Consider the following 14658-nt stretch of genomic DNA (forward strand, 5'->3'; position numbering starts at 1 on the left):
GGAAGTGTCCTGACTGCATGCAGTGATCTCCATGACAGAATGATGCCTGCTTTTTAATGTGGTGCTGTCTGAGGGCCTGAAGATCACATCCAATAGACATCAGAATTATCCTTTGCATACAAAGATTTCTCCAGATTCTCTTAATGATATCATGTACCGTAGACCGTGAGATGTTCTAAATATTTACAGTTTTATATTGATGATAATTCTGAAACAGTTTTTTGCAGATTGGTGAACCTCTGACGATGTTCATTTGTTGAAGATGATGTTGAAGATGTTCATTTTATACCCAATCATGTTACTGACCGGTTGCTAATTAACCTAATTAGCTGCAAAATGTTTTTCCAGCTGTTTCTTTTTAGTTTCCCCTTCTCATTTTTTTGAAACGTCTATTAAATAAAAAATGAGCCAAATTTTTTCATGAAACAGTAACATGTCTCGGTCCAAGCTCCACACCAGCTGGTGGCGGTAATGCAATAATTTATTGTTCACCAAAAATAAAAGAAGAAAGCCTGCGCCCGAAGGCATTAAACATTAGTCCACTTCATTCTGTCCTGTCATGTTTCTGACTCATGCGGAGGTATGGAGAGCATACTGGGAGTGTGTTTTCACGCCGTTCACGGTGATCATCTGCTCCCTCACAGCCGCAGTGTACTATCTGTGGGGCCGCAAGTGTCAGGTCAGATTCCGTGGTTACTTTACGCTGTTTCCTTTTCACTATGTTACTTTCCAATTAGTTAAAAAAATTTATATGTTTACTTCAAAAAAGGTCTACTTGTAAAGGTCTACTCGGAATCTTGTACGCTTTTGAAATATGTAAAATTAAGTCTGTTTGGTAAAGGAAAAAAAAATTAAACCGATCACACCACCGACCACAACTAAAGCTCAAGTTAGTCATCAGACAACAGTAGTCTCCAGCAATCATGTAACCAGCAGCACTGGGGAGGACCCTGACTTTGCAGTGGATGAGCTCATGCAGATCGAACTTTTGGAAGTACTCCTGTTTCTCTGGCACTAAAAAGAGGTCATTCATCAGCTTGTGCAGCAACACTGTATTATGGACAATGGTAGCCAGTTACATGTTAATCTTTGAATTCTGGTGCCTTCAGGCACAGGTGTAAAATAAAGCACCTGTATGGGTCGTTCTGAAGATTTCGTGGACTCAAGCGTAGTGATGAAATGGGATCTCGCCGTTTCCTTCCTCCTATACAATCAACAATCGGTGGTTTTCACACAAAGTGGGAGTGTTTAGGAACCACAACAACGCAGCCAAGAAGTTACGGACCAGTTAAATTAGAGATCGGGGTCGCTAGAGGCGTAAAAGTCGAAAACTGAAGACTGACTGTGCTTTTTCTGTGAGCTTATTTATCATTGACTTTGTTGTGTAAGCTGTAAACAGGACCCGCATTTGTTTGTGTGATACCATTGTGAGCCAGCAAAATGTGTCCCATCTTAATCAACAATAGCTTTGATCCTTTATTCCACAAAATTAAAGTCTCTCTTTTATTGATTTCATAAGATTTGAAGAAGATTATGGGTATGAGTAATAATTTGGTAATAGAGAGTATATCAACTATATACATATTAAGCATTGTGCTAAAGTTTAAGCACTTTAAGTATTGGCAGCTGAAGAATTTATTTATGTAAAAAATGCCAAAAAATAAGCAAATATAACAAATTTCTGCACAGACTGCATCAAAGGGGAAAAGGGAGTTTTGAACTAAGACTTATTTTCTGTATGTCAGAGACTCACTGATTACATGCTTTTGTGTGACATCACATCAAAGTTTCCAAGTGCAGAGCTGGTATTGTTCAGCTCACTCAGACTGCATCTACATAACTCTGATACTGCCATTATTTTCTTTGTACCTTGTTCTGCTCGCCTGGTGTGTTTTGGGTGTTTTCTTGTCTCTCACAGGTGTGAATCTATAAGCAGCTGTGCTTTTTTTAACGCCTTCATCTGGTCTTGTGTCCTTTCAGAGACCAGCTCTGGTTTGCAGTGAGGCTTTCAGTGCATTCCTCTACAAGCACTGTCCTGTGGTAGCTGAGCGCTTCAGTCCCACTCCGTGGTGCTGGGGAGGCCGGCTTCAAACGCTGGTCTTTGCTGTCCTCAAGTCCAGACCCCCTGTCAGTTATCGCAAGTAGGAAGAAACCCTCTTTTTTTTTTTATTTACAAGAGGGATAAAAATCTTAATCTAAACATTTAATTAAATAATGAATATCTTGTCTCGTCCCATCATCTCCCAGTGAGCTGATCCGTACAGTGGATGGTGGTCAGATCTCTCTTGACTGGGTGGACAATCAGGCCAGTGTGACCTACCCAGAATCCTCCACGCGTCCCACAGTGCTCATCCTCCCAGGGATTACAGGAAACAGCCAGCAGTCCTATGTGCTTCACGCTGTTAGCCAGGCCACACGCCACGGTTACAGGTCAGCTGCACTCCTCACACAAAATGAAGTGATGTTGAAGCAGCGCTAACAGGAAAGCAGTTTTCATAAATACTTTCCTTCTTAGATGTGTGGTCTTCAACAACAGAGGTCTTGGAGGGGAGGAGCTGCTGGTAAGCACAATGAATACCTAATAAATTTATAGTTAAGTAAAATCTAATTCTCAAAAGACTGTTTAAGAAAGAAGCTCATGTTCCAGAATGAACACCTTCAAGCTTGACTGAAATTTGAACTTATGGAGATGCTAAATGGGGTTGTTTTCCTGCCAGTGGTGCTGGTACATTGAACAATGTGAATGGAATGATTCTAGTGTATCCAGAAAGTACTCACAGTGCTTCAATTGTTCCACTTTTTTCATTACTTACTTACTCCAAAATTTTTATTTTTCACCACAAAATTCTGCAAAGTAGAACAAAATTTCTTGCGAGTTTAATAATAAAAACATAATATGTACATAGGAATTTGCAGCCTTTGCTCAATACTTCATAGAAGCAGCTTTGGCAGCAATTACAGCTCAGGTCTTTTTGAGTATGATGTTACAAACTTGGCACGCTAACCTTTAGCCAGTTTCTCCCATTCTTCTTTCTTCTATCTGGTTGAATGGGGAAAGTTGGCATACACCAATTTTCTGATCTTTCCAGAGACGTTCAACTGGGTTCAAGTCTGGGCGCTGGCTGGTCTGGTCAATGACATTTGCAGTGTGGAAATCACTCCTTTGTTTGTTTGGTTGTCTGCTTTGTCTGTCTTGTTGGAAGATGAACCTTTACCCCAGTATGAGTTCCAGAGCACTCTGGGGCAGGATGTTTTTACATATTACTGAATTTATCTTTCCCTTGACCCTGACTAATCTCACAAAAAACATCCGCACAATATGATGCTGCCACCACCGCGCTAAATTTGATGTCATTGTATTGGCTGCCTGGTTTCCTCCAGACATAAAGCTTGACATTGAGGCCAAAGAGTTCAAGCTTTTGACCCAACAAAACAATACATTTGTGACCAGTTTTCAAAGATTAATTTCTTCAGGCATAGTTGGTTTCAGTGTTTTTCCCAATATAAATATGGAGAACGTCATCCTCAGTGCACCATTTCACAGCAATAATAGCACTAACAGAAGATCTGAGGTTTAAGCGCTGCATGTAACTCTCCTCCTGTATCCCTCTGCTTGCTTCAGACACCAGTCACCTACTGTGCTGCCAATACTTCAGATCTTGAGTGTGTGGTGCAGCATGTCAAAGGGCTCTACCCCACTGCTCCTGTGCTTGGGGCTGGTGTGTCTTTGGGAGGGTGAGTTGGTGCATAGTGTTTCCGCTGGCCTCCATTTCTGGACCTAGATTTGTCATCTGTGTCTTTCCTCCATTTCTTTTATTTATTTATTTTTTAACAATTTTATGATTCCTCTCATTTCACCCTGCTGCAGCATGGTGTTGTTAAACTACCTGGCCCATAAGCGCACCGAGTCAGGATTGGTTGCCGGTATCACCATTTCCGTACCCTGGGATGCGCTGAAGTTCTCCAGCTCGATGGAGGAACCGCTCAACTGGCTGCTCTTCAACAGGCACATCACGAAATCCTTGCACCAAATTCTCAACAGGTCGGATAAGTTATGGTTGCTAAACCTAAATTTGCGTTTGTAAATCCAGTTAAATAAAAAACAAAAATCTGTTTCTCACAGGCACAGGAAGATTTTAGAGAAAGTGGTGGATGTTGACTATGTCCTGAAGGTATGATACATCACAATTTGTCAGTTTCTTAGATGTATAATTGACTTTCCATTCATCGTCATCATGTTTTCACACCCACTTGTAGGCTCGGTCCATCCGTGAGTTTGACGAACGCTTCACGTCTCTGATGTTTGGTTATAATTCATGTATGGATTATTACCGCGATGCCAGCCCAGGCAAAAAGCTCCCCAATACCCGCGTACCCATCCTGTGTCTCAATGCCGCTGATGACCCTTTCTCTCCACAATCTGGTGAGTACAGAACAGGAGAGGTGTGTCAGTATAGGCACTGCAAGGGGAAAATAACAGCTGTAATGGTTTACTCATAAATGCTGATTCAGTAGGCCTTGTCAGATTTGGCCCACAAAAGATAAATCAAGTTTTGTAATTGCTGAGTATTTTTATTATTATTCTTAACACAATTCCTTTTTTATATGTAATCATTGACGTTGAAGTCTCCAGGTGACAAAAGGTTTCCGGATGATCTGTCTGCTTTGTGTCTACTCTGCTGTCTGTTTATATTCATTTGGACTTTTTCTTTCCTGCTCTCACAGCCTTCCCAGTGTCCATAGTCCAGGATCTTCCTAACGTCGCCCTGGTATTGACGGCCCACGGGGGACACATTGCCTTCTTGCAGGGTTTTTTTCCTCTAGGCGAGAACTACATGGAGCGCCTGTTTGGCCAGTTTGTGCACGCAGTCTTTGAACATCCGAAGGAAATAAAGCGAGCCTGTGGTATCAAAGAGGAGCAGATGAAGGACTAATGAGCAATATGAAGGCACTTACACTGAAGTAATACAACATTTGCAGCTGCAACTCTGCTCATCTACCTCATGACCTCAGGTTCATGTTCTGTAGACAGTCAAATTTTCCTATGATTACACCTTGCATGCTGTACAGTGTGGATGGGACACCAGTGGTTAATGAGCTGACACTGTAAAGACCAGTAACACCCTGTGTGGTGTTTCAGATAATTGTATCTGCTGCCATAAAGTGTAATAATGAATTGTAAGCGTATCATGAGGACCAGATCACTGTGTATGTGTGCTTAATGTATTTTTATTAGCAGTAAACTGAACATCAGTTTTGTGTTTGTTGGCAGTGATTTCCATGACAGAACCATTCCTGTTTTCAATGCAGTGCCACGTGATGGCCTGGAGATCATGGCCATTTAATACTGACTTTTTGCACTTGTTCCCTGTGCACAGAGATCCCTCTAGATTCTCTGAATATTTTGATGATATACTATGATGAGATATTCAGCGATTTTATGTTATTCTGAAATTGTTTCACAAGTTTTTGCAGATTGGTGAACTTCAGCCCATCTTTACTTCAGAGAAGCTCTGCCTCCCTAAGATGCAGAAATGTTCCTGACCTGTTGCTAATTAATCTAATAATTTGCTAAATGTTTCACTAGTTGAGAACAAGGCAACATAGGCTTTTGAATTGACATCGTAGATGTCTAATATGAGGCTGAGGATTAGCACTGCCAACCACCAGTATTTTTAGTGAATGTGAATTCATGTAATAGGGCTAGCGGCAGTATTTTTATGGGTACTTGCACATTTGGTGTCAAAAGACATGAAGGAGGAGGAGAATGGAACAAAGGCCACAACAAGCTTTTATGGTGATAATAAATCAAACTGAGGGAAAGGTGGGATAAACAAGAGTAAGTTGAAGTGTACTAATGGAGAAATGAGGTGAGGAGGGAAAAGGAGATACATTTATACATACTGGACTGATCAGCACAGGATACATTGTTAGAAATATGAGGCAGAAAGAAGGCAATTCAATTTCCTTCAAGTCTTCAGGAGAAAAAATAGATCTAAAAGACATTTTAAAAATGCCAACTTATCTGATAAAAATAATTATTTTTGTTTTTAAAGCTGTAAATAAACAGAAGTTTCGATCCAAGCTCCACACCAGCTGGTGGCGGTAATGCAATCATTTATTAATTTTTTTTTTTGATTGAATCTTTATTTTGAATATGTTGAAAAAGTATAACAACATAGAATTAAAACGAGACAAACAAGCAAAGCAAAACAAAAGGAAAACGAGCAACCACAACTACAAATAACTTTCATGTTCAAAAAGGAGCAGGAAGTAGCACACGCTTATTTAATCCCACCCCCTTTTCCACTATCTAGTAATCGACAGACTACAGAAATCCTCCTTAAAATTACATTATATGTTACGTGTATTTGAAAAAAACAACATTATTAATTATATGTATATCTATCTTTCTATCTATCCCTATATACATATATATAGACATACACACATATACTCATTTTCAATAACTCCATAGAAACAAAAGAAAAACTATATCTCCATATTTGTAGTTTACACGTATCGTAGCCATGACGTTGACCTTGAAGTTGGAGCTTTTGTCCAATCAGGAGCTTCGCCTGTGAGAACTAGGAAGCAGCTGCTCCCGGAGAAAACACCAGACTATTATCTGATGGCTACCGGCGTCTAACGTAATATCACCAAGGCTGCTGGGAAGAGTCGAAGTACAACATATTGAACGTTAGATGTTTCTGATGAAGGCAGGTTGTCGCGCATTAAATATCATATTCTTTCTGTCCTGTTATTCCGTTGTGTCGGTTAACGACGCCGTCGGCTAGCAGCTCAGCTGTCAACCGTACTTAGACCATTGTCATGTTTCTGACTCATGCGGAGGTATGGAGAACATACTGGGAGTGTGTTTCCAGGCCGTACACGGTGATCATCTGCTCCCTCACAGCCGCAGTGTACTATCTGTGGGGCCGCGAGTGTCAGGTCAGTCTCTGCGGTCGAAGTTAGCGGCAAAGACTGCGCCATACCCTCTTTGACTTACAGTTTAGTTGGATTTTTAAGCATTTTATTTCCTTTGAAATGAAGATCAGTATATCCTATTAACTCCTATTCGACTTTATCTTTGGTATTTTGTTTTTCTAATGAATTAAAAACCAGTTTTTCCATTTTATTTATTTACTTTTTAAAGCTTATCTAACATTTCTTGTTCCATAATTTTACAGTTTTTAGTGTTTGGTGAGTACAAAGCTCTGAATCTTTTTTTAATTAACTTTATTTTGTATAAAATAAAATCTGTAGGTTATAATATTGTAATATGTGTATCATCTGTGTATGAGATATGATCTTTTATTCTACAAAATTAAAGCCTCTCTTTTATTGATTCCATAAATACGACTGGAAGAAGATCATGGTTATGACTGATAATTTGGTAATAAGCAGTATATCAGCTATATTCATAATAAGTGTTGTACTAAAGTTTAAGCAGCTAAAGTGAGGATAATTTCAAAGTATCGCCAATAGTAGAATTTGTTTAAGTAGAAAACGCAGAAAAAATAAATATCTAAAATATCTTCACAGACTGTAAACAAGAAAATATGAATTTTGGTGAGTTATTTTCTCATTGTTAGCTACTCGCTAATCAAATGCTATTGTGTAACATCACATCAAAGTTTCCAAGTGATGTATTTCTTGCAGAGCTGGTCACACTACATCTACATACCTCTGATACTGCCATTATTAGGGCCCGAGCACCGAGAGTGCGAAGGCCCTATTGTATCTGCTCTGTTTATTATTATTATTATCATTATTATTATTATTATTATTATTGTTATTATTATTATTTTTCATTGAAATGAATTGCCTTTTTGGGGGCTTTAACATGCTCAAAAACTCATGAAATTTTGCACACATGCCAGGTCTGGTGAAAAATTTATTATTTTAATGGTTTTACATATGAGCACTGGGAAATGGCTCTAGAGCGCCACCTATGCGTTGTTAAATGCAGCCCTACGACCACATCGTTTGAGCTACATGTCTGAAATCTGGCACACATGTGTATCATGCCGAGACAAACAAAAAAGTCTGTGGGCCCATTGACACAAACCCAACAGGAAGTCCGCCATTTGCAAGTGAAGGTGACATTTTGGCTCTAATTTTGCCATTTCCATGCCTCGAACTTTTGCGAACTCCTCATTGGAATTTCATCGTACAAGCTTCATATTTGGTCAGTGTCAACTACACACCTGGGCCATGTTAAATTGCGGAGCTTTTGAGTTTTCGGGATACGGTGAGGCCGTGGCGCCACGGCGAATTTCGATGACTCGCCATGAAAATCTTATTGCCTCTCGTTCTGTCATACATTGTCCGACCTTGACCAAAGTGGACACATATGATAAGGCTCCACCCTGAACATATTTCAACTGCCATATTTGACATCAGGTACAGCGCCACCTAGTGGGAACAGGAAATGTCATGTTTTACACTTTGGGGTACAGTATTGTAATGGGTGACATCTGCAGCCTCAAATTTCTCCAGGAAAGCCTTAAGGAGTTGGTCTTGGGTTACAGAGAAAACTGTGAGTTTTCGCTGAAGGGTGTGACCCCAGCAGCATGGCGAACATTGAGGTCTCGCCATGAAGAAACAAATTAGTATAACTCAATGAAATCCAATCTGATCAGTACCAGATTTTACAGGGATGATGTCAGACCCGCCCTGAACAGATTGATATGCCCATTGTCAGGAATACGTAGAGCGCCACCTAGTGGCACCAGGAAATGTCATGTCTTTCATTTTGTTGTACTGATTTTCACAGGTTCATCGTGGCCACCTCAAAAGCGGTGAGTATCACCATCAGTACTTCATGATGCTTCTGTGCGAAAATTGTGACTTTAAACTGAACGGCGCGCCCTGGTGGCAACGCGGTTCACCATGAAAGACGAAGTGGCTTTTGAGGGGCTTGGAAATTTTAAAAAGTCTTGGAATTTGGCCCAAACCTCCAATGTGATGAGGGCTTTGTTGTTATGTGATCATTTTCCTTGAATAGTGCAAAGTGGCTCCACAGCGCCCCCTACAAAATTTCAAAACATCAGCCCCTGCTCTGTGTTTTATTTATAAGTCTGAAACCTGGTAAGCTTATGGAGGATATCAAGATGTACAAAAAAGTCTCTTGGAGCAATATCCCAAATCCAACAGGAAGTCAGCCATGTTAAAATTAAGGTGTAATTTTGGCGACATTTTCCGCTCTTTTCAGGCACCGTTCTTTGACGAACTCCTCCAAGGGATTTCATCAGATTGACGCGATCTCCTGTGTGTGGAATCTAAAGACCTTTGTGATGTTAAATTGTGAAGGTTTTTACGTTCAGGGAAACGGGGTGGTCATGGCGGCACGTGGAGTTTCAATCACTCGCCAAAAAGCAGTAATCTGCTGTCACTCAAAAACACAATGTTCAATCTCTCCCAAAGGTCGCAGGCATGATGAGACTCAAGCTGGCAAATGTTTGTTATGCCATTTGTCAGTAATGGTTAGAGCGCCACCTAGTGGGACGAATATAATCATGATTGAATGAGATGAAATGGTAGCTGGTGGTTAAATGCATGAATTCCATCAATGTGACATCAGATCGGACATGCTGGTTTTAGGTGTTGGGCGTGGCTCGACACGATGGGGTGCGAGGGCCCTCATATCGCTGCTTGCAGCTTTAATTTTCTTTGTACCTTGTTCTACTCGCCTGGTGTGTCTTGGATGTTTTCTTGTCTCTCACAGGTGTGAATCTATAAGCAGCTGTGCTTTTTTAACACCTTCATCTGGTCTTGTGTCCTTTCAGAGACCAGCTCTGGTTTGCAGTGAAGCTTTCAGTGCATTCCTCTTCAAGCACTGTCCTGTGGTAGCTGAGCGCTTCAGTCCCACTCCGTGGTGCTGGGGAGGCCGGCTTCAAACGCTGGTCTGTGCCGCCCTCAAGTCCAGACCCCCTGTCAGTTATCGCAAGTAGGAAGAAACCCCCTTTTTTTCAGTTCACCACAATTTACAAGAGGGATAAAAATCTTAATCTAAACATTTAATTAAATAATGAATATCTTGTCTCGTCCCTTCATCTCCCAGTGAGCTGATCCGTACAGTGGATGGTGGTCAGATCTCTCTTGACTGGGTGGACAATCAGGCCAGTGTGACCTACCCAGAATCCTCCACGCGTCCCACAGTGCTCATCCTCCCAGGGATTACAGGAAACAGCCAGCAGTCCTATGTGCTTCACGCCGTTAGCCAGGCCACACGCCACGGTTACAGGTCAGCTGCACTCCTCACACAAAATGAAGTGATGTTGAAGCAGCGCTAACAGGAACGTTTACATTAAGCAGAAAGCTTAATGTAGCTTGTGCCCGGTATTTGCCTGAAGCAGTTTTCATAAATACTTTCCTTCCTAGATGTGTGGTCTTCAACAACAGAGGTCTTGGAGGGGAGGAGCTGCTGGTAAGTACAATGAATACCTAATAAATTAGAATAATGTCCAATTAGTTTTTTTTAAATCTGTAAGTAACATGTCAACACACTTTGAAGGACCCCAGTTGAGTGAGGTAAGTGAGGTTTTTAGAGCGGGAGGAGAGAAATGAGAAGTAGAAAACTGTGGTGGTCTTGAACTCACATCCCCACTGCAAGGATTCTAGCCTTTGGTAGATGGGTTGCCAATGTATTTAATCCCAATTTAAAACAGTTTCAGATTTTAAAAAACAAACAAACAAAAAAAGTGAATTGAAAGTATTTTCTATGTGTTTAAGTAGTAATTTAAGTTTTTCCACTGATACACCATTTCACAGAAATAATAGCACTAACAGAAGATCTTAGGCTTAAGCGCTGCATGTAACTCTCCTCCTGTATCTCTCTGCTTGCTTCAGACACCAGTCACCTACTGTGCTGCCAATACTTCAGATCTTGAGTGTGTGGTGCAGCATGTCAAAGGGCTCTACCCCACTGCTCCTGTGCTTGGGGCTGGTGTGTCTTTGGGAGGGTGAGTTGGTGCATAGTGTTTCCGCTGGCCTCCATTTCTTTTATTATTTTTTTTAACAGTTGCATGATTCCTTTCTTTTCACCCTGCTGCAGCATGGTGTTGTTAAACTACCTGGCCCGTAAGCACACCGAGTCAGGATTGGTTGCTGGTATCACCATTTCCGTACCGTGGGATGCGCATAAGTCCTCTGACTCGATGGAGGAACCGCTCAACTGGCTGCTCTTCAACAGGCACATAACGAGATGCTTGCACCGCGCTGTCACCAGGTCGGATAATTTTTGGTACATAAATGTTTTCTAACAGTTTTGCGTTTGTACATCCAGTTAAATATAACCCCAAAATGTGTTTGTCACAGGCACAGGAAGATTTTAGAGAAAGTGGTGGATGTTGACTATGTCCTGAAGGTATGACACATTATGACTCACAGTTTATGAGTTTCTTAGATGTATAATTGACTCTCCATTTATCGTCATCTTGTTTTCACACCCTCCTGTAGGCTCGGACCATCCGTGAGTTTGACGAACGCTATACGTCTCTGATATTTGGTTACAATTCATGTATGGATTATTACCGCGATGCCAGCCCAGGCAAAAAGCTCCCCAGTACAGCCGTACCCATCCTGTGTCTCAATGCCGCTGATGACCCTTTCTCTCCACAAACTGGTGAGTACACAAGAGGCAAGGTATGTCAGTATAGGCACTGCAAAGGGAAAATAACAGCTGTAATGGTTTACTCATAAATGTGACGTTTTTTCTGATTTTATAGTCCCATTTAAAAAAAACAAAAAACAAGTTGGGAACATCGTGTAAAATGGAATGCAGCGACTTTACTGAAAGTTGTACAAGACATATTAAAAGTGTACTGCTAAAGAAAACACCTGTTGGAACATTAGTAACATGGTTGGGTATAAATAGAGCATCCAAGAGTGTCTAGGTTTCTCAGAAGTAAAGGTGGGGCAGCGTTTACTACTCTGTTAAAGACTACACGAATAAATAGTTGACAGTAAAGTTTCTCAAAGTAAAGCTGCAAAGAATTTTGGAATTTTAGAGAATCAAGCAAACTCTCTGTATACAAGTGACAAAGCTGAAAACCAAGGCTGATATCTTAAGGCTCTTAGGTGCCAGTGGGTTCATTGCCACAGACTCAGGAACACTACTGAAAACATATGTAAGCAAATACAGTTCATTGCTGCATCCACACATGCAAGATAACACTCTCTCAAACATCTTTGTGTGTGAGCTCATTTAAGATGGACTGAAGCGATGTCAAAACAGATGATTGAATTTATCTGTATTATATTAAGAAATGTCTCATTCTTTTTAGCACAATTCCTTTTTTATATGTAATCATTGACGTTGAAGTCTCCAGGTGACGTAAGGTTTCCGGATGATCTGTCTGCTTTGTGTCTGCTCCGCTGTCTGTTTATATTCATTTGGACTTTTTCTTTCCTGCTCTCACAGCCTTCCCAGTGTCCGTAGTTCAGGATCTTCCTAACGTCGCCCTGGTATTGACGTCCCACGGGGGACACATTGCCTTCTTGCAGGGTTTTTTTCCTCTAGGCGAGAGCTACATGGAGCGCCTGTTTGGCCAGTTTGTGCACGCAGTCTTTGAACACCAGGAGGAAATGAAGCGAGCCTGTGGTATCAAAGAAGAGCAGATGAAGGACTAATGAGCAATATGAAGGCACTTACACTGAAGTAATACAACATTTGCAGCTGCAACTCTGCTCATCTACCTCATGACCTCAGGTTCATGTTCAAGTCATGTAGAAATAAAAAATGACTGAAGTGAAATCACTAAAGCTATTTTTAAGTATTTAATACATTTTAGTCAATCTGAAAATATTGTTTGTCAATTGATTGCTACTTACTTTCAGTCACAAAGGCCGTCCGTGCACCGCACACCTGTAGTATGTAGACTGCACTGTAGAGTTCAAGTGCTCTGCTTGTTGCTATTTAAAAAAGTGAAGAGTTGGTTATTAAAATTAGAAACAGCATTATTGTTGTTTTCCTCTTGCTAATTATGTTTTTTTCCTTTTGCATCAATCTTATTTAGTTTTGAGCCTTCAAGAAGTGTTTTCCTCGAGATTTGTGGTATGCCTTAAAGGATGAAACTTTCCTGTGTTTATACCCTGCATGCTGTACAGTAAACGACACCAGTGGTAAATGAGCCGACACTGGGTAAAGACCAGTAACGCCCTGTGTGGTGCTTCAGTATCTGCTGCTATAAATTGTAATTAAGTATCGTAAGCATCGCACAAGGACCAGATCAGCATGTACATGTACTGAATGTATTTTTATTATCAGTAGACACTACATCAGCTTTGTGTTTGTATTACCAACAGTGCACTGATTAATATGTAGCTCACTTTACTGTGCTAGGTGGTATTAGTAGGATTCATGCCACTTTTAACTGAAGCCACTGCTGGCTATAAAATGAAGTGTTTTCAATCATCGGCATGAAGAAAAAATCGGTGATAATGGTGCTAATTGGTGGCTTTTAATTGTCAGCGTGAGGGTGGATGAGAATTTAATTTTGCTTTTTCAGAAGCAAAATAGGCTTTTCATGAATGTCACGAATCCATCAGCTATTTGCATGTTTACCATATTCACCTGCCTTTTAATATCTTTTTTAAAACTCATGCCTTATTTTTAAATTTTGTGTATGGGCTGTAAAGACAATCACGGTATTATTGCAATATCATGTAATGGTGCAATATTTGGGCATTGTATGTTCGATGGTGTATCTTGTAATTACTCTACAATTAAAGGGTGATAAAGATCGACTGGTGATTTTTACATCTTGAGTTTGTCTGGAAGCTTCAAGTGGCCGTTCACTGCGATCGATAGCAAACCGCAGCAGGTTTATTTTGTTATAGCACATATCACCAGGTTTGACCTGTAGTGGAAAAATGTTATAACCCATATGCTGCCTGTCACTGAGTTACCCTTCACTTGCACCGCTGAAAGCCAAGGCCTTTAATCTCTGAGCGCTCTAGTCATTAATGTCGCAGATTAACCAGGAAGATATCAATAATTAACTGTGAACAATACAGGCCCACGCCCTTTGTCACAATGCTAACCCTCTAACCTCATTTAGAGTCATTTGTGGCCTAGAAAACATCCAGTGGCATTTATTCTGTGGAAAAACAGGAACCTGAAGGAGTAGGCACTTTCTGAATCTGGCAGATAAAATCTACCCTAAAATAGTTCCACACAACCCCAGCTCTTATGTGAATGCAGCCATTTGGAAGAAAGGTGCTTGTTGTGAACACATTTTTTCTTTCTAAAGACAAAATTATGAAGGTAGAAGAGTGAGGACTTGTGCAGCTTTTATGCTTCTAGTTCCACTTTGTGGCAGCTTTTGCAGTGACTTGTTTGCTTGTGCTCCCACTTAATTTCCTCTCTTCTCTGTCATCTGCGTCAGCGAGAAATAATTATTTCTAATAAACGTCACAGTAATCAAAAATCAGTTCCTGTTTTTTCTTTTTTCGAGGTAACAAAATAATGTGAATGAGGTATAAAAGAAGCACCCTGGTACGCTTTTCTTCTACTTGCCCGATGTGTTCTTTCGGGATGAATAACGTGCTGCAACATCACACTTTAGCTGTGTGTTTTCTCAACTGAGCATAATTTTTACAGCCCAGCTTTCTCTCCAGCCCATCCTCCTCCCTCCTCCTCCTCCTCTTCTT

The 14658-nt window shown here is 40.7% G+C and overlaps 2 protein-coding genes across 5 annotated transcripts; both read left to right on the top strand.

Moving 5' to 3' along the window:
• Nucleotides 1–516: 516 nt before the first annotated feature.
• Nucleotides 517–13752, top strand: LOC116310710 (phospholipase ABHD3-like). Of its 2 annotated transcripts, XR_005608398.1 has the most exons (10): nt 517–679; nt 1981–2141; nt 2248–2430; nt 2516–2561; nt 3623–3735; nt 3869–4042; nt 4124–4172; nt 4258–4423; nt 4726–5013; nt 12716–13752. XR_005608398.1 is itself a non-coding variant. In XM_031727584.2 (9 exons), the coding sequence occupies exons 1-9, from the start codon at nt 560–562 to the stop codon at nt 4932–4934; spliced, it is 1221 nt and encodes a 406-aa protein (XP_031583444.2). In that variant the 5' UTR covers nt 517–559; the 3' UTR covers nt 4935–5582. The 2 variants fall into 2 exon arrangements, 1 of the variants encoding a protein (XP_031583444.2); XM_031727584.2 differs by lacking the exon at nt 12716–13752 and having other exon boundaries at nt 4726–5582.
• On the top strand, nt 6571–13752 carry LOC116310712 (phospholipase ABHD3-like). 3 transcript variants are annotated; one of them, XM_031727586.2, is made up of 9 exons: nt 6571–6719; nt 9792–9952; nt 10067–10249; nt 10387–10432; nt 10855–10967; nt 11060–11233; nt 11323–11371; nt 11464–11629; nt 12428–13752. In XM_031727586.2, the coding sequence occupies exons 1-9, from the start codon at nt 6705–6707 to the stop codon at nt 12634–12636; spliced, it is 1116 nt and encodes a 371-aa protein (XP_031583446.2). In that variant the 5' UTR covers nt 6571–6704; the 3' UTR covers nt 12637–13752. The 3 variants fall into 3 exon arrangements, with proteins under 3 accessions (XP_031583446.2, XP_031583445.2, XP_039454999.1); XM_031727585.2 differs by having other exon boundaries at nt 6578–6951; XM_039599065.1 differs by lacking the exon at nt 6571–6719 and having other exon boundaries at nt 9555–9952.
• Nucleotides 13753–14658: the final 906 nt, after the last annotated feature.

The sequence above is a fragment of the Oreochromis aureus genome, linkage group 15 (assembly GCF_013358895.1).
Source record: "Oreochromis aureus strain Israel breed Guangdong linkage group 15, ZZ_aureus, whole genome shotgun sequence".
In the NCBI taxonomy this organism is placed as follows: domain Eukaryota; kingdom Metazoa; phylum Chordata; class Actinopteri; order Cichliformes; family Cichlidae; genus Oreochromis; species Oreochromis aureus.